Source organism: Anser brachyrhynchus, assembly GCF_964034855.1.
Source record: "Anser brachyrhynchus genome assembly, chromosome: Z".
Classification (NCBI taxonomy): domain Eukaryota; kingdom Metazoa; phylum Chordata; class Aves; order Anseriformes; family Anatidae; genus Anser; species Anser brachyrhynchus.
The window spans coordinates 38514953-38534070 of record NC_137697.1 but is presented as its reverse complement, the minus strand read 5'-3'; the positions used below and the strand labels follow the sequence as shown (position 1 = coordinate 38534070).

General features: G+C 39.4%; 1 protein-coding gene across 2 annotated transcripts in view; it reads right to left on the bottom strand.

The window, feature by feature from the left end:
* Positions 1 to 526: 526 nt before the first annotated feature.
* The window catches only part of NTRK2 (neurotrophic receptor tyrosine kinase 2), a 172273-nt gene continuing 153681 nt past the window's right edge, over positions 527 to 19118 (bottom strand). For both annotated transcript variants that reach the window (XM_080574841.1, XM_080574842.1), the window contains 2 exons: positions 16392 to 16564; positions 527 to 13287 (listed from right to left, as the gene is read on the bottom strand). In XM_080574841.1, the coding sequence (XP_080430967.1) occupies positions 13035 to 13287; positions 16392 to 16564 (426 nt within the window). In that variant the 3' untranslated portion in view covers positions 527 to 13034. The remainder of the gene's footprint in view (positions 13288 to 16391; positions 16565 to 19118) is intronic.

Sequence of the window (19118 nt, the reverse complement as noted above, 5' to 3'; positions counted from 1 at the left end):
GGTGCTTTCAGTGCAGAAGACGACAAGACATGTTGCCAAAATTATGACATGAAATATTCAGCTCTATTTTGATCTCTCTTTTTTTCTCTGTGTCTTGTTTTGCTAAAGATGATTTAAAACTCTGCTTGCTGAATCCAAAAAACAAACAGCTCATGCATATGACAGGGTGCCAAGAATGCAGGACCCTGCCCTTCGCTTAGCTCACAAGCAAGAAAAATCTCCTACAATGATACTGCCAGCCAGCTATGCTGCACTAAATCTCACCATCAGAAAATAGCACTGGCAGCATAATCAGATGCAAAAGGACTGTATGCAAAGCAGTAACTTGCAAAGAGCCCAGCCTATCAGTTATCCTTTCAAAGTGACTTGGTGGTGACAGGCATCTGGTATATCAATTGGGAAAGAATCTATATTCTCCAGGTTAACAACACAGATTTATTTTGTGGGATAAACTGAGGCAGTGTAAGAAAGGTAGATGACAAAAACAATACGGCAAATGATTTGTAATCATCATGTCTGTCATTTGTTTCCTCTTTTTTTTTTTTTTTTTGGCTGTATATTTATACTGGCAGCGAAACAATTGCAAGATTGATGTGTTATCAGAGAATAAAAGAGTATCTGGCAATATTTTTAATGAACAGTTCTTTATCTTCCCAACATCCTATCACAAAAAAAAGAAAAAGAAAGAAAGAAAGAAAGAAAGAAAGAAAGAAAGAAAGAAAGAAAGAAAGAAAGAAAGAAAGAAAGAAAGAAAGAAAGAAAAAAAACAGGAAAAGAAAATAAGAGCAAATTCTTTACCATGACAAAATTTCACCCTTTCTGTGTATAACATTAAATCTAGATTTATAGGAACTTAATCTTGCATGTTATAAAGTAGTTTGAAGGCGTCTCTTCATACACGTACCTTGGAGTGGACAAAATGATGTTATAAAAAGATCTAATAAGGGAGAATAAGACTCCACCATATTTTACTTATCAGTTGAAAAACAAAACAAAACAAACACCCCCACCTCTCTTCCCCCAACCTATGTTTCCAGCAAATCATTTATTTGCTTCACATTGTGGCATGCATGGATTGGATCACAGCCTGATGTTGTGATTTTTTTCCCTTTTAGATATAACAATGAACAAAAAAGTAAACCAGATTTAATGCCATTAAAAAGTTACAGTTAGCAAGGATAAAGGTAAAAGTCCTTTCCCCAGTGATGTCAGTTCCAGTTTTCCCAGTGAACTGGAGCTGGACAAGTTTTCAGTCTCTGAATATGTATGAATATGTCTTTCTGTCTTCCATAAAAATTGTACGGGCTACAAAACTAACTACTTAGACCATATTCATTTTCAATAGCAACAACAACAACAAAAAAAAGTATTTTGTGGTTAAAAGCATCTCAGTCTCAAGGTCCCTTTACTACATTTTATTTTCACTACGTACTCCTTTATTAAAGAGGCTCATTATTTTTGTAGATGTAGTTTTGCAGTCTTTTATTCTATTATCAAAAGTCTTGCACTACAGGTCTTCCTTATGGTCATGGCTTCTAATCATGTGATTATGTGACTAATTGAGGTGACATTTGTTCAAGAATGTACATTTCCAGGCCTTGCAGTTGTGGAGAAAATATTGAGTACAGCTATGTAGTACATGGGACTGAAGTAGGGTTTCATGAAACATCAGGACTCACATCAAGTGACTATACTTTTAGCTTTTTCCAAAGCGTATCCACCTCAACCTTGAAAGCAGCTGGGCTTTATGTTCCTGCTGAAAGGGTGCTTTCAGACTTAATTCTTATACTTACAAAATTTGCATTTATACTCTTAATCAAGCCAGTGCATACCTATTTGTTTCAGAGTCAGCAAAACAAACCTTTTGCTTGAATAGCTCTTTAACACCAATGAATATTTTACTCCAATATATTTCTCATTCACAATTCTTGCCCTTAGCAAAAGGGCCAAAAAAAAAAAAAAAAGATACTTTATGGATTTTAGCACTTGTTTATTTGTTTAAGTGAAAGAATTTAAGTTGTTCTACTGACTTGGTGGATATGGAAGTAATTCTACTAATGTCTCTTCTAATAATTAGAGCTAGCAATATTTACCACTGCTGGTGTGGAAAAAAAATGCCAGAGCATGTATTTTCTGTAATAGTGCTTAAAATGGTTTTGTCTCATCTACTTCAGCAAGGATAAAGATTTATAAAGATTATTGCTGACGATTCATTAGTTGCCTTCAAAAATTGGGGCCACAACTTTACTGTTTTTCATGACTCAATTCTGTATAAGGTGGCTTAGCCAAAATCCTCAGAAGCAAAATTAATCTCAAAAAGTGTCCTGACTTCATATGGTTAGCTACCAATTTGGATCAGTTTCAACAAGTATTGGAGTTCCTGGTCACATTATGCAAATGAGAATACAGCTCCTTGAACAAAACCACACTCAAGTAGTCTTTCCTCATAATTGCCACAAAGGTGAAAAATTACCACAGCAAATTAAAAGTGTGATTATTCTAGGTCAAACTAAGTGTCAAAATACAATTTAAAGGCTAACTACATTCATCAGCAAAGAGAACAGATGCAACTCATGCCAAGTTATACATTTCCTTAGGCCCACCCACTCACCACATTAAACCTCTAACCAACATAAACACACATTGGGGAATAGCTTGAGAACAGACAAGATAACTTTTACGTATCACCAGAGAACAACACAAGGATGCAAGACTAAATAAGGATATGGTTTTCAAAACTTCACTCGTATCACCTCCTATGCAAGTCCAGACAGAGGTACCAAACTCTGTCTGACCAGAATCAATGGATCCAATTCTGCACCCAAACCACAGGCAGGAGATATTGCTGTTGCAAAATCAAGCCCAGGATGACATGTACAGGAAAAGAGGAATATGAACTTTTTGCGTATCAAATTTAATGCAAGCTCTTCAAATAAACAAAGGCTGGACAGCAGCTTTGCAAGGATACTGTTCACTGGCAAGTAAATAGTAACTTCTAGAAGTAAATTCAAAAGTATTGAAGTAGAAATTTTTCATGAAAGCATTTCTCTGCACTGGGAAGAACAAAGTTACTTCCCACTTGTGGCTTTTCTTCTGCAGATCTGTTTACCCATCTGATGGAGACACAAGCATTCCAGTCAACGTAAGCATTGCTAATTTATTTTTTTTAAATCAACCCTTTATATCAGATGCATCTCCCCTCACTTATCATAAAGTAGGCCTTCATCTAATCCTAAAAGTTTTGTCAAACTAGAGGCTTGACAGCATTTTGTAAGTGTTTTGCTCCATATGTAAGAATATATTAATGCAAAGCCAAGTTATCGCTGAAGTTTAGGTACAAGTTCCTGGGCCTGCCAGATGCAAAATCATCTCAGTTTTGAGGTCCTCACCTTTTGGCAAACCTGGAAACTGTCCTGACAACCTCTCAAAAACTTCAAGACTCTTCATGATGTCTGATATTAAAACAGGCTTCAGAAAGGTACATGGGTTACAACTATATAAGAAACCTAGAGCATGCTCACATCACTTCTCTGTCACCAATGCCAACAGGCTCAGACCGACCTATTTCAAACAGCTGAGGGACCCAGAAGGTAGTGGAGACCTAAGCAACCTGCAGTACAACACACTGATTCCCTTCGCTATTTCCACTCACCATCAGTTGCTCTTTCCTATGTGTGCACCGATCTACAGAGCCATATTTGCAGGCTCCACTCTGTATTACTAGCTGATACTGTCCTCATCTTCTTGATCCATCCTGTTACATATAGTATTTCAGCCTAATTATCTAACTCTTCCTTTCTGTGCTTCCTGAGTTCTGTATGCCAAGAGAGTGCCAATTGTCCTCTGGACCCAGGAAAAAAATGCATGTTTAGGAAAACTGCCTAGCAACTGCTTTCCTTTCTGCAAGGAGGGAGCCTATTAGCATAAGAAAATCTTCCAGCTGGAAGCCAGCAAAGACTCTGCTGGGAGGCGAATCTGTGACCAGTCCTCAAAGGAGAACTCAGCTTAGCCCTGCTCCCTCTGGGTGGCCTTTCTGTGCTGACCCCACCATCAGCAGGGTCAGCGGCGCAGCCGCACAAGGTGCACCAGTGCTCTGCTGCAGCCAGGAGCTGCCGCTCCACTTTCTGGGTCTGCTCACAGTGTTCCCAGAGAGCTTTTTCTCATTTTGTTCCCACTTCTTCTCCTCACACTGTGTGCATCACACATCACAGTCAACAGCTTCAGCTGCTAACCTTTGGAGTTCTGTCATTTGCTTTGCAGATTTCCTGCCAAAAGTGACTGTCTGTAGCACTGTTACTGTATCTCTTTTTCCAGATATTTACAAATGCTTCCTTACCACAATTGCAGAATGACATTAGTAGTCTGCACAAGGAGCTACCCCGTGAAGGAAGACTACAGAACTCACTTCATCATTTCTCTTGTTATTCTATGCCTGTTCTCTAGAAAATGCTGCCTGTAAACTCACTCTCTAAAACCCTGTGCTAAACACTGGCTCTTGGTAAAATCATAGGAGCAAGTCCCCACTAATCATCAAACTATGATCCGGCAAATTGTGAATGGGGTTGGGATTAAGGACATGGCCCTCTTATGTGATAAACATCTCAGCAGCAGCCAAATCTTTCCAGCACCTGCAAAGATGGCTTTGTAGGGCTGCACTGCTACTTAATGGATTACAGTTCTGCAAAGCTCTACAAATTGCAGTTCGTAAAGCTAATTTCAATGTGTGATTCAGTGCTTTCCTGCAATTTATATCCATATGTGTGGTTATTTTTAAGAATGATTCAGTTTTGTATATATAATTTTAAAAGGACTTTTAAAGTTAATGAGCATCTGTGCTAAGAGCCCCTTAACAGAAAAGCTTGTGTCAGCCACCAGTGATGCTGACTGTGTAAACTTCCTGCTGTTCTACAGGCATGCATATGGATCCTAAGGCTCTTACCTCCTGCATACATCAGGAATAACCCTCCTGAAATCCACAGAATAAAAATGACTTAGAAATGGAGTGGACAAAACCAGAATTTGCATCTATTTGAAAACTGTAATATCTGCTTTATAATCAAAGTGAGAGCAAACCATAAATTCTCAATGCTTTTAACAGAAGCAAACAGAGGGAAAATTTCTAAACACTTTGATTAAGATTTTGATTGGCATACACTCAGAACTTTAAGCAATAGTGTAGGTCAACAGAATTTCTGTAACTCATAGTGTAATTTTCTAGGTACTGGTTCCTGCCTGGATATCTTTTCTCAAGACAAACTAGTTTTTAATGACTATTTCTTGATATCCTGCATAAGAACCATGTTGGTGTAAATCCATCAGGGACAGATTTCCAAAGGAAAGCACTGGTCACAAAAGCAAGCCCACTATGCTCTAGCTTTTCTTTCAGTCAGCTCCATTGTTTAGCCTTGTCATTATATTCTTCTGGTTTTGCCCTCGTTGATCTCACAGACTGAAGGACAATGTGCTCCAGGAATGGTGGAATTTGTTTCCTAGTTACACATTTCATGTGAGAGAGGCAAAATGTGGCAAAACAAAGTATACCAGAACCTCTCAGTGAAAAAACTCATTTTCTGTATTACTGTCTTGTCAATAATGCTGCAAGATGGAGCTTAGTAAGAACTTGCTGTTAAATGCATGATACTACACATGCTGGACATCTGATGTTTCTTCTCCTAACACTAATATGGAAAACTTTCTTGGACTCCCCTCTTAGGATCAGTGTCAGTGGAAACAGATGGAAACAGAATCATAAGCGAGACCAAGGACTCTGATGTGAAGATGATGAGAAAACCCCACTGGGAAGTGACTGCATCTATTGCCATGCTAAAAATGGCAATAAAAATGGAACTACACCTGCTTGAGACAAAGCTGCCTTTGGACACTCCGTGTAGCACTGAGCAGGTCATGAAGCTGCAGCTCAAGAAGAAGCACCAACAGTCAGGGATTTGTAAAAGCAAGCACCGTAAGAAGCTCGCTTCCTGCACATAGTAAAATACACTCTCACACGGCCACATCGCAACAGGCATTGTCCTTTAGCATCAGGATGTTGTGATGTATAAAAGTTTCTAAATGATGACATAGTAGTGACCTTTAGTAAGCCTCTGACAGCCCTGTAAAACCATTAGGCTTAATTCTGTTTGCAGTTATTTTAGTGTAAGTTCAGTTACTGCACTGACTTCAGGGAGAACTAGTTTAGAGTTACATCTCTGTAGCTGTCCCACCATTTCCTGTATTGTTTCCAGTTGCATGAAATCATCTGTGCACGTCCTCCAGGGCTGCTGGAACCCTCTGTCCTCCCCAGCACTACACATGATGCAATGAGCCTCTGACGGAGGAGGAGAGCTGAAAAGTCCATGTAGGGAAGCAGATAATTTCCTTTTGAGCAATGAATGCAAAAATAGCAGCTAATAAAAAGCCTTCAAACTGTGCCTTCAAACTGTGACAATTCAATACACACACCTACGAGGATGCCTTGACAAGCTGGTTGACTTCTCAGTAACTCTTTCTTGTTTTCTTTAGTGCAGCCTCCTCTAAACACCCCCACACAGGTATCCAGCTTTGTAGTGACAGCTGAAACCTGCAGGTGTTTGCCGCTACTGCCCTTTCGGAACAGACACTTGTTCCTCACTGTAAACATTTGCATGGTGGTGCTTGCCTGGCTAGTTATAGCCCAAATAATGATGAACCAGCCTTTTCTTTTTTTAGTCCCTTGCTGTCATGCATTAATTCTCCTTGCAAATAGGCATTTGGTACTGGAAATAGCTTAAGTGATATCATTCTCTGATGGTTATTTTACTAGCATTATCTTTTAGCAAATGTTTCATATAAAGAGTCACCAGAAAGCTGTATTATGCAGTCGCCAGAAATACAGCACTCTACAATATTAAGTATTAGGCTTACATGTGAAGGAAGGACTGTGCTTAGCAGCCGAGCCACTCTTTGCCATTTCACTACTCTAATACCAATGTTGTTTCACTGTCTTCAAAACCAATATTCTGGTTTTGCTGAGTGACGGGGGAGATCAGAATCAGGCTTACTTGCCAAGGGCTGTAATACTACCAGAGTCAAAATGGTTTCTCAAATGGGTTTTTGACCTTTCTATGTAGAAAGAAGGTCTGGAAGCTGGGTATTTTTAAAGTTGGCGTAGAATATCAAATTGTGTAATTCTTAGTTTCTCTGGAAGTCTTCCTTGGAGTCTAAGAAGCATAACAACTTCTCACATCTTAAATGAAAGTTGCATGGGAACACTATGTTTCAAGAAGATATCCTTTTCCAAAATACTTATTTAACATTAACATTAACTAGAATTGATCAAGAAATAAAACACTAAGAAACAAAGACACAAAAATCTAGGAAACTTGCAAATCTTTCTCACTCCCTCAGCAGTTTACTTTTTGGTTCCACGATTCTGTTTCGTTAGTTCTTTACTCACCATCAACTTAGACAAGACCTGAATTTTAATAAAAAAATAAAAAAATAAAAAGCAGCCCCCAAAGAAGCTAAAAATAAATGAAAAATGACAGTCTTTCTCAACCACCAGAGGTACAAGATGTGCCAGTCACTCACTTAGGGACTGAAACCAAAAACTTTAGAAAAGAGGATGTTCTTCATTTGGAAGCCACAGAATATGAGAGTGGCCCAGGGCACTGTTTGACAATACAGTGACTGCATGCCAATATCACACAGGCTACATGAGTGTAGGATGTATTGTGCAGTGCATTTTCATTAGAGGCAGGGAAGTATCTCTGGTCCAAGAAAAGGCAAAAACCTTATTTGGAAAATACTGCTCACAGCTCTAGTGATGTCTGAACCAGAAAGAGACACTTACACTGTTGTTTCGCAGACTGAAAGATGTAAGAGAAGGCTACTAGGAGAAGAAAAAAGAACCTTTTCTCCTGATAGTTTGCCTTGTTTAACCATCCAAAACAGTCCAGGAGGGGCGAGCATTACTTTTTCTAAATACATTTGACATGTTAAAGCTAGGAAGGGAGAATAACGCTCTCTGTTGGAGAATAATGTGATCAAGTGGGTGTACACTGGTCATGAGTTAATTTCGGCTACCGATTAAGATTTGCAACTGTGATGAGGGTGAGGTTCTGGAGCAGCCTTCCAAGCAAGGTCCCATCAGCAGGATCCTACTTATTTTCGATGTCCACCTTGGAAAATTAATGGGAGGGGCTGTGTAACAAAGCATTGGAATTGGACATTCAAACTTCAGAGACAGAAGATTGCTGCTGTCCAATCTTGTGCTCTACCTGAGACAGAGATCTGAAAACAAGCTTGTCAGCATTATGCAGGCTGCACCATATTTATGTATTTGACTAAACTGTTTCTTCAGGACTTGCACTGGTCTCCTGCATTTTTGTTTTACTTCTTGTTGCATGGTGTTTCTCTGTGGTAAGCTCTGTTCCCACACTTCTCTGAGACACTGAGGACAGATGACATTCATAAGTAGGACATTGGGCCAGATGTGCTCCAAGGGATGTTACTAAACCCCTGAAATACCTGGCTGGTGCAGCTGGCTTGAGCACTCATACCATTATGCAGCTTACTTGCCAAAAGGTAATTCTGACTGAGACAGACTTACAGGGATTGTTGTCACCATCTGTTGTATGTCAGGGGTGACTGACTTTGTAAGACACCTCAGAAATTTTTGTCAAAAGATTTCTTTTTAGGGACCTAGGACAGCATTGATACTCTTGACATCTCTTTCTCATGTCCCTTGGCAGATTGGAATTTTCATAGGATTTGGTGCTAAGGGCGTTAATGTGTGTTGAGGTTTTCCATGTGGCTTGAGGAGGTCTCAGGCTCTTGTCACTCCTCTTGCCCTTAACATCTAATGCATAGCTTTCTGAAATAGAGAAAGGCTTAGGCTAATTTGACTTCTAAACCTCTCTGTAGCTTTTGGACAAGTTGGGCCTAAAGAAACCTGGTTCCAGGTTTCTGATAGCTCCTTCTGTGGTTTGTACAAGCGGAGGCATGAAGTCCTTATTTTCTCTACTGTTCCTTGCACTGTTGCATAAAGGCAAGTTAGTTATACAATAGCTAAATAGGGATTACACAACTTAGCTCCATAAATCTAAATCAGAAACAGAGTTTCTGTTCTGCACTGGACAGACATAAAAACATGGAAGGGTGAAGTTCTGGTCCTAATGAAGTAAATGGCAAAGCTCTTGCTTACTTCAGTGAGATCACAGTTTCATGCAAAATCTTGGCTCGAGCTTGCAGCTGGCTGACCAGGCTGGATATTTAAAGCATATCCCTGTTAAGTTTTTCCAAGTACTGAGGTGAGATGACCTTCTTTTTTGTGTTTGTGTGTGTATGATAAGAAAATGTAGAAAAGTATTTTAAAACCAAGTACTGAGCAGCAGCTGCAAACTTCAACTGTGAGCCTAAAAAGGTCCTGAAGTGTTCTGAGTGCAAGGAAGTATACTAGCAATCTGGTCGTTCCCATGCTTCAGTGTCAGTACTTTAAGCCACTGAAGGCAGCTGATGAGTCACATTATTTGAGTATCAGAGAGAAAGAAGGGAAACTCTGACTTGTGAGTGTTGGGAGTCCAAGCAACAAAAAACAGACGTCAACAAAACAAGTAAAAGTCCCTAATGAACCTGAGACCTAAGCTCTGCAAATAAATAACGTCATGAAGTGATGCACTGTGCTACAAGGCCTGCAGTGCAGCAGTGTCACTGGAGGTGTTTGGCACATGGATGAAACTAATTATTTGACAGTTGCTTTAGTTTGACCTGAGGTGGATGGCAGTGCGGGAGAGGAAAAGGCACTGCAAATTCTTCATGACCTCATGATCATCTGGGGTGACTTTTGAAAACTGTTGCTGTTTCACTGGATGTTAGCATGTATATCAGGGCTCTCTCCACCCCCAAGATTCCTGTCTGATGAAAAAGAAAGGAAAAAAGAAGGGAGGAGGAAAAGAAAACCTTGTGTAACCAGGGCCACACATAACATGCATTCCCAACCCAAGGATTATTTCTCTCCCTTTCTCTCTCAAATCTCGTTTAACTACTGAGCTGCTTCAATACAGAGTGTCATTAACAATCTGACAGCAAACAAGTACTGGTGACCATCCTTATCTTACAGAAACAAACTATGAATAATCATCTTGGGCAAACCTAGCATCCCGACAAGGTGGTAGGATCTCAGTAAACAGATTCCAGTGCCTTAATAAACACAAATACCAAACTATTTCTTGCAGAGCTTTTTGAAGCTGTATAAATCCTTCCAATGAGCATCAGAGAAAGCTGTCAAGGCTAGGGAAGAATTTCTTCTGTGTACACAGTTAAGTCTGAACAGTTAAAAGAGACTTACACTGCTACAAGCAATTAGTTATGGTGGGTCACTGCCATTCCAGTGTCATCAATAAATTTCATTGCTTAGGCCTGCCATAGACATAATTCTTAAGGCAACACTCTGGAAAGTCATCATAGGCTTGCTTATTTCGGTCAGACTCTGGCTAGCCCATATATGGCCCAAGCTGTGCAGTCGAAAACCTCAAAGACTCAGCTGTGGCTTCCAGCTTTTATCAGTGTGAAATATGATAGCAAGGCAGTCTGTGGCTCTGTCTCTCCGCTATACCAGCTAAAAGACAGCTGGAATGTGGAGGGTTGGAGAAATGATCCTTCTCGATTTTCTCACTGTGCAAAACAAGTGACTACACAAGTTTAGGTTTCATACATTTCCATCATACTGCAAGCTTACTTCATCAATTTGGATGGAACCACGATACTTATATTTTCATTCCTCACCTCTGCCATGTGTCTACATCTTTCTCCTTCAGCCACATTTGTGTCTTTTACTAACACCTCTTTCCACTTTCCTTTTCCTTTTTCTTTTACATTCCTTAATGAATTGACTTATTCATTCCCTCTCTCACACCCATTATTGCATCCTCTTCACACACTGTCCTTTTCTTCCTTTCCTTCTCCCTCTCTCTTCTCATTTCTTTATTTCTTCCTGGACCACACTGATCCTCCCTTGGCCTCAAAAGAGTGATGGGAAGGAGTGAAGGGGCAATGGGAAGAAGAAGAAGGAGGAGGAAGCGGAAGAGGAAAGGAGAGAATCACTCTGGAGAAGAGGCAATGAGAAATGCAAAGAATCACTTGAACGAGGTACTTTGAAAAGCACCCCATGACTTTCCAGGCTACCAGAACCTTATGTTTCAGGCAGGACAAAATCCTAGTCTTGTTCTAAACTCCTCCTTCATTGGGTAAAAGCTTTGCTTGAGTGCTGATGCATAAGACTCAAGGATTAAAACCAGAAGTACATGAGCAGGTAAGATGACACTAAATTCATTACACCAATGCTTGCACCAAACCTAAGCTGTCCCCAGGAAGCCTGTATGATTACCTAGCTTCTACCTGCTTTTGTCTGCAGTTTTTCTGTAGCAAGAAGTCTTTTTCTTTTTTTTTTTTTCAAAAATTAGAACAAAGCAAAGAATTTATTGTTCAAAAATGCTGTCTTTGTCTGTCAAGACTTTTGCAAACACTTACTATTAAGCATGAACATTCATTCTTAATTGTAATGATGAACTGGTAAATGAATCCAGTCTCACTAAAATATGTAACAGAGATATGTCTCCAGTCCCAGCAAGTACTGTTCATTCATCAGATACAAAATCAAGAAAGCCTGGCCTTCGGTGCTCACTTGAGTCTTTGCAAACACAGAGTCACTGATTACTATCCTATGTATTTTTCCAAGTTCTGAAATGAAGTCATGCTTATTTTACATTGACAAAATTGCATGAAGTGCCAAGTCTCCAAAATAAAAAAATATAAGAGGAGTCTGTTTCATATGTTTACTAATTACTAGGTTTGCCTTGTAAAAGAAGATACAAAGAACAGAGGAAATGTATTTCTCAGCTGTTAAGAAAAACAACACTCAACAAAAAATTTTTGTGTGCACCTTCCTCTGCCCTGTCAGGCGTCAGCTGGATGTAAAGTCAATCCCTCTTCAGGCATCCCACAAACACTGGCACAGACGTGACACTGTCATTTTATGGACACTGCAACCCAGTTAGGACAGATAAGGAAGAGTCCTTCATTTTACCTAAAAAGAAGTCACTGATAACAAGTGATGTGAGAGGCACATACATAGAATGTGCTTTAAAGAGACCAAGTAGCTTATCTGACAAGATACAATTCCAGCATCCACAAACTAACAGCTTGCCCATGGATTGCCTTCGCAAGCCATAAAAACCTGATAGCCGCAGTTGCACTCATGAAGTTACACATGTGGTAACAAACAGCAAATGCTGTCAACTACCTGACTTGTCACAGAGTACAAAGACACCATAAATGACAATGATTAATGTACAAGGTCCCGTTAATCCTAGCAACTATAGGAGCCCTTTGCAAACTTCACACATCATTATACCACAACTGAGCCTAGGGAAAACAACCTGGGCCAGAATCTGAACATGCACCAAGGGCTACTCTTACCCACTACTGAATTATCGCCCTCACCAGAGTGATGCAAAACAGCTCTTCAATCATAAGCAGTAGAATTAAAGAATAGGCTTAAGGCAGGAGAAGCCTGCAGATAGCTTTTAATGCATTGAGAAGTTAATAATTTCTGACCTAGTCTTTCCCTGAGATAAATACCTCATTCAGCACGGCTGTCTGCTACTTACAGCTACTCAAATAAACATTATAATGAAACATTATAAAATACCTAAAAGTAACAATTTCCACTTGTCTGAGAAACATATGACAACATATTTTAATAACTCAGAAGTATTGGGCCAAATCTGATTACCCACTCTTCCTTTCCATCTGCTTCTTTTTCTTCTTCACTATAGCCAAGCAACCATGTAAAATTTCTGCCCAGAAAGACCTTCCTATCTTTTAGTATTAGAATTTAAAGTCATCATACATAAACAGGACATGCCAATCTTATTCTGATTAATTTGCTCCGTTGTAACCCAAAACCAGGATCTCCATATGCCAGCCTCTAAATTACCTGACAGTGTAAAACCAAAATCAGTCATATCAGTACTGAACCAGACCTCAGTTGTTAGCACTTACAGCAGTTCACTTACCCTATAGTAGTCCGTGCTGTACACATCTCTAGACATCCCAAAATCCCCAATCTTCACCAGTAGGTTCTCACCAACCAAGCAATTCCGCGTAGCAAGATCCCGATGCACAAAGTGCTGTGATGCCAGGTAAACCATACCAGCTGCAATTTGCTGGGCGATATGAAGCATCTGGGACTGTGTCAGCTCAGCTGGACGGTTGCCTTCTGCCATCAGTACTGCATCTGGACCATGTGCCCTGCATCAAAATATAAGCTGATAAAGTGACAGGCCACTTGTAAGCTACAGAGGTGAAAGGTATTAGTGAGCCTAAAACCACACAAGTGACTTACTCATATATAAAAACAAAAGGGCTATCGATTCATTGGTGAAATAGCAACAATTTGTCTCTTGGCTTTTTTCACTTACTGTTTTCCTTCACTGAGTGAAAGACAAGCGGTCTGAAGAGCATTATACAACAGGTACATATACTGCTCACAAGAATAAGGCAGCTGGGTTCATAATAATATCCCCCTATCCTAAAGCACCCCCCTTCTCCTGTTGAATCCTATTAACTCAAAGATATTGATATCAGCATTCCTATGTACACAATTTTATGATAAGCATTACTAGCCAATCCTTAGCCAACTAATAAGGTCAGCTAACAATCATTCCTCATTCCTCGTTCATACACCTTATAATATTTTGAAAAAGGACTTTCCATCCATTCTACTCTTCTAGGTTTTCAGAAGCCTTTTTATTTTATTCCTGCAAAGTATTTTTCCAAAGAGACTATCTCTGCCCTTCCCTTCTCAACTGTTTTTGAAAAATACTCTACAACCAATTTTTGTTTTCTCTCAGAAAAGTCCTCTCAGAAGTCCTTCCTTCCTCCGAAGTAGAGTTTCAGAGAATCACCTTTCTAATCAATGAAGGCGAGGCCTTAATTCATCCCTAAGGAAAGGGCACAGGAGTTTGGAAAAGAGTTGTAAATTAATCAAAATCTGTGAGATCAAATCTGACATTACTTATTAGAAATATGATATTAAAATTGCCCCAAGGGAAGAACTTCATGAGCAAAGTGACAGATGTGAGAAAGAAATGAAAGAAGTTATGTAGCATTGCTGGGATTGCAGCTGGTACCAAGTAAAGAAGTTAACTGCACTTTCTCTGCTACAGGGTACAGCCAAACATTCAACTGGTCTGGGTGAAGCGGGATGTACAGGAGGATATGAAACCTCCAGCCAAGACTCAGAGGAAAATTCCTGTTGAAAAGCACTGTGCCTTTTCATTGCACTGATTTTTTTATTTTTATTTTTATTTTATTTTTATTATTTTTATTTTTATTTTTTTGGCTGCTCTCAGATATGAAGCTCCAAATCACTAAATTAGAGAATTCTTCTTTCACTGGTTTCCTTGACGAGATGATTTGTATCTAATGAAACTTTTGGATTATTTTTAACACTCCACCCATCTTGCACTTGTGGTGCTGTCTGTAAAAGAGGTGCTCCTCAGTGTCTGCAACAGTCAGTAACATTGACAGAGATTTCCTTGGGTTCAAATTAGCCTCCACTGTCCAGAACAAGCACAGGGCAGGCATGGCTTTGAGGCTGTGGTCCTAGATCTGAAACAGCCTTTGGCTACACACAGACAGCAAGGCTCATTTGGGTTAAATTTCGGATTCATTTTTCCCGTCAGCCTTTGGTGGCGCTGCAGGGTAAGAAATTCAGGCTTTTACAGCCCGCTTGCAGCTAACCTCTGATCTGCAGCACAAGCTGCGGCAAATGTGAGAGGAATGACAAATCGGAGCTTAGGTTAAACAGCTTGTCCCAGCATAATCATTTTATGTTCTAAAGACCAGGGCTGATTAATAATTAAAAAAAAGAAGAGAGAGAGAGAGAGAGAAGAGAGAGAGAAAGAGAACACCTAATGGAGGAAATATACTGTCTGCTAAACTACCTTTCTGTACAACAATTCAAAGTCAGAGTTAGGAGGTAAGAAAAGGCCAAACAAAAATAATCAAAGAATAAGTATTTCTTATCATGATAGTGAATCAGCTGCAAATCTGGCCTGTTCTAATGGAAATTCAGTGCTCTCAAAAAGTACTGGGACAGTGTCTTTGGAAACCACAGTTTTCTCCTGATCCACGGCAGAGGTCCAAGCAGGCAAATGTAAATGCCCCAACACTGCCCTGACAATACACTTAAATCCTTTGCCAAAGAGACAGTCAGTCTGGGAAAAGTAGTGTTTGCTCTGCATCCCCAGTTCAAGAGCTAGTCTCTCTGCCAGACCTGGCAGCCCTGCCAAAAAGGGAGGATGCTAGTTGATGTCATTTGCTTTTATGTGGTGGCTATTTGTTCACTAGAGATTAGAAGGACAGCAAACTCATTTCACAAAGGCAATAAAAATGCGTAAATGGTGACACTAGCAGTCACTAGCAATTTCAGGCAGATAGAAAATCTGAACCCATTTAAAGGGACATTAGTTTGATTATTTTACAGCTTTGTCAGTAGCATACATTACACAGATATCTGTCCAGTGTGGTGATGCCCCCACTTATTTTTCAGCAGAAGAGATCTCGGTACATTGAAATGTTTTTTGTGATACTTTTTGATGGAAGTGACATAGAAGACATTGAAAGAACAGTCCCTTATGCAAATGTTTTTATGTAGGAGCAAAAGCTGTCTCTTAACTGCTTATTTTTATGTCAATGAATGTCCACTCGTGGAAATGGCACATAGATAAGGCCACTGTTCAAATCTTGCTGATTCATGAGTTATCTATTATTCTAAACCTTGAGTATCATCTATTTATTTATGACTACTTTACTGCCAAATTTCAATTTATAATGCACATTCATGAACAGCTTTATGAAATAGACCTCAAAATGTAGTGTTTTCCACCACACCGAAGTTTCCATAATTCAGTTTTCTTGCCACAGATTAATGGCACTCTTTCCAAAACAGTCAGCGGAGGGAAGAGAAAAGGGGTTAGATTTCAGAAGCTTTTAGATGCCTACAGATAGCAATAGGTATTGAGTGGGATCTTCCAAAATGCTACCAGAAAGCCTGCAAGAAGACAGTTCTTACTGTAAACTTTATAACCAAATATTTCAGAATACCCTGAAATATACTAAAAAGTGTATTTCTTCAGTTTCCATTCCTTCTGAGGCTTAACTTAATGGTATTTCCAAATACACAAAGAAAATGAGTTCCACATCATAGGACACAAAATGAATGTTGCACAGATTTGCACTTTAGGGTGTCTGCATTTTTAAGGGATAGGAGTTAATTTGGCATTAAGTACCAATAGCTGCCAACCTTCATTGCCCACTTCTAGCTCTCCAGCACATGTTGGTGGGTTTACCTGAGGAACTTGTTAAGATCTCCATGCTTCATGTACTCAAAGACCATGATGAGCGGATCGCCCTCAACGCAGACGCCATAGAACTTGACAATGTGTTCGTGTTGCAGGTTAGTCAGCAGCTCTGCCTCACGGTGGAAGTCCTTGCGGGCATTGTCACTGGCATCCTTCAGTGTCTGGCAGAGGAAAGGAGAATGTGAGGAAGAAGAGATGTTCACAGAAGGTAGCGAACATGTGAGAAGACATTGTAAGGGTAAGATAAGGACATTATACTGCATAAAGAATGGAAGTACATTTTTAGTAACTCTTTTAGAAATGCGGATGTGATGTTTAAGTGCAATTTAGTAAAGGCAGTAGAATTGTTGTTCCCCTGCCCCATGTCACAGTATAATCCCCACCAAATAATTTTTGTTATAAGAGGATGTAGGAATACTCATGATCTTGCTGTTTCAAGTGTTTTCCAAAACACAGAACAAACAATCTGATCTTATCCAAAAAACATACTAGTACACAGCTGGTTTGTATCCTTTAGCTTGTAACTCAGGAAAACCCCTAGTATCCTGTTGGTATTTACCTCTGTTTTTAAGTTCCTTAAAATAAAGCTTTGCTTGCTTAAAATACTTAGTGGAACATAGATGCATTTCTTATGTATTACTGATGTAATTACTGCTGATGTTGGTCCCTGTGGTGCACTATACATTCAGTAGATTTGTAGAAGGGCAGATCCTTGGACCAGACCTTACAAGCTGCGACTTCAGTCAGAAACTCTTTTGAAATAAAGTAAATTTACTTGCATGACTAAGATTAAGAAATGTGTAAGCAACTGAAGTATCAATCCCAAATTGATAGACAGAGCGTAAGTAGATGCAGGTCAGAATCTTGGGGTGGCAGTTTTTATTTTTCCCCATTTTATTTATATATAGACCTAAAATCCTGCTCATTTTCATTTTGTAGAAAATATATCAATGTTGGATCAAACAGGAGGCTTGAACTTTGTATAATGAAATAGTACTAATTTACCTGCCACTCATAAGCAGTTTCAGATCTCTTCTTAACTACATTTCATGAGCAAGGAAACACTTTCATGCATGAAACCAAAAGCAAATTCTGACACCAATTAAGTGAGGAATAATCATAATTGACAATAAACCACTACTGTGCTCTACCTTCAGAAGGTACAATGGTGGTACTGTATTAATTGAAAAAACATTTTTAAAACTGTAAGAGAATGATAGCAGGTTAACAATGTTCACAAGTTATTAATCACAGAAACTTACAGCTGGGCTTTGTACCTCCGTATTTTAATTACCCCTAGACTTAAAACAAAAGACAATAAGACTCAAAACTAACAGCATTGCTTTAACTTAGGATGTTTTTTTCCTGGCTATTTCCTACTCTGAACTCATATAGACACCATGGGACCAACCACGCTCATCAGAGCAGACACAGAACAAGTTGATACAGTGCAATCATTCTGCCAACAAACCCAGTTTCTAGCTGTAATAGTCATGGTTTGTTCAGGGTTTTTCTTAAACAGAGAGAATTCAGTCCACTTTACTAGTATGATACCTATGCTTGTATGAATGAGGGACTAGGGACTAAAAGATGACTGTCAGAGAAAATGCTTTCTTTACTTATGAAACGGCAGACATAGACCTTAAAAATGATCAGCTGAGGTGAAAAGAAGCAGGGCTGAGTGAAAAGCCATTTATCAGATACAGGGGCTTTTCTCTGTAGATTTCAGGCTCTGTGGATACCAGAGGCAATAGAAACTTGTTGTGCCACAACGACACTTCCCTGAAGAACCCTTTATGAATCTCATGTGTCTTCAGACACAGAACCCTTCTTTCGCAAGTTTTACCAATAATGATGCAACAAGGATCTTACAAGCCTTCATAAGCCGTGACATATTAGTATACACAGCCTACACAGTATACACATCTAAGGTGGATATCAAATCAGCTCCACATCTATGGTCCCCAGCAAAGCACATCTGAACCAAGCAAGGACTGAAACTGAAATATCTTCCAATGCATCCAGGCTCTGCGATGATGCCTTAACATGATGCAGGCACCAACTCACAGTCCGATCTATGCTATATAAAGAAAGCACCCGGAACAATTCTGTTGTCAATTGAGTCTCCTCTGTTGGTTTCATGTATAAAGCAATTGGACTGTAATTCTCCTCAGCAAGAGAATTAGAAAACAATTCATATAAAAAACATTTTTATATAATAGCAACCCAGGAAAAAAATGATAGACAGAAGCACAGGCTCATACTCTTTCCAACATGCTCTTTCCCTGGAAAGACAGTAAAAACGCTGACAGCTCTGCCCTGTGATGATGGCTTATTGTATATTTCAGGAGAAGCTTTTTATCTCACAGAAACAGCAAAATTATCATATGACAGAGCAGTTGCCATGGCAATTACACATTTTTCTGTCAAACAGCAAAATGCAAAAAGGTCTAAAACCCTGGCAAAACTCAGAAAGGGTTTCTATTACAAGGGCAACCTTAAGTTCTGTAACCCACCATTGCTGCAGCCCCCACTCCTCTAATTTTCATTACTTCATGCAGCACACAGCATAGACACAATGCATGAGAGATAGCCGACATAGGCAAGGAGGAGATTAGAAAGCGAAAAAATTAATAAGCACATAACATTTACATAGAAATGACAGGGAGTAATGCATTTAACTTCTTTTCAGTGTAAGGGGAAAAAACAAAAACA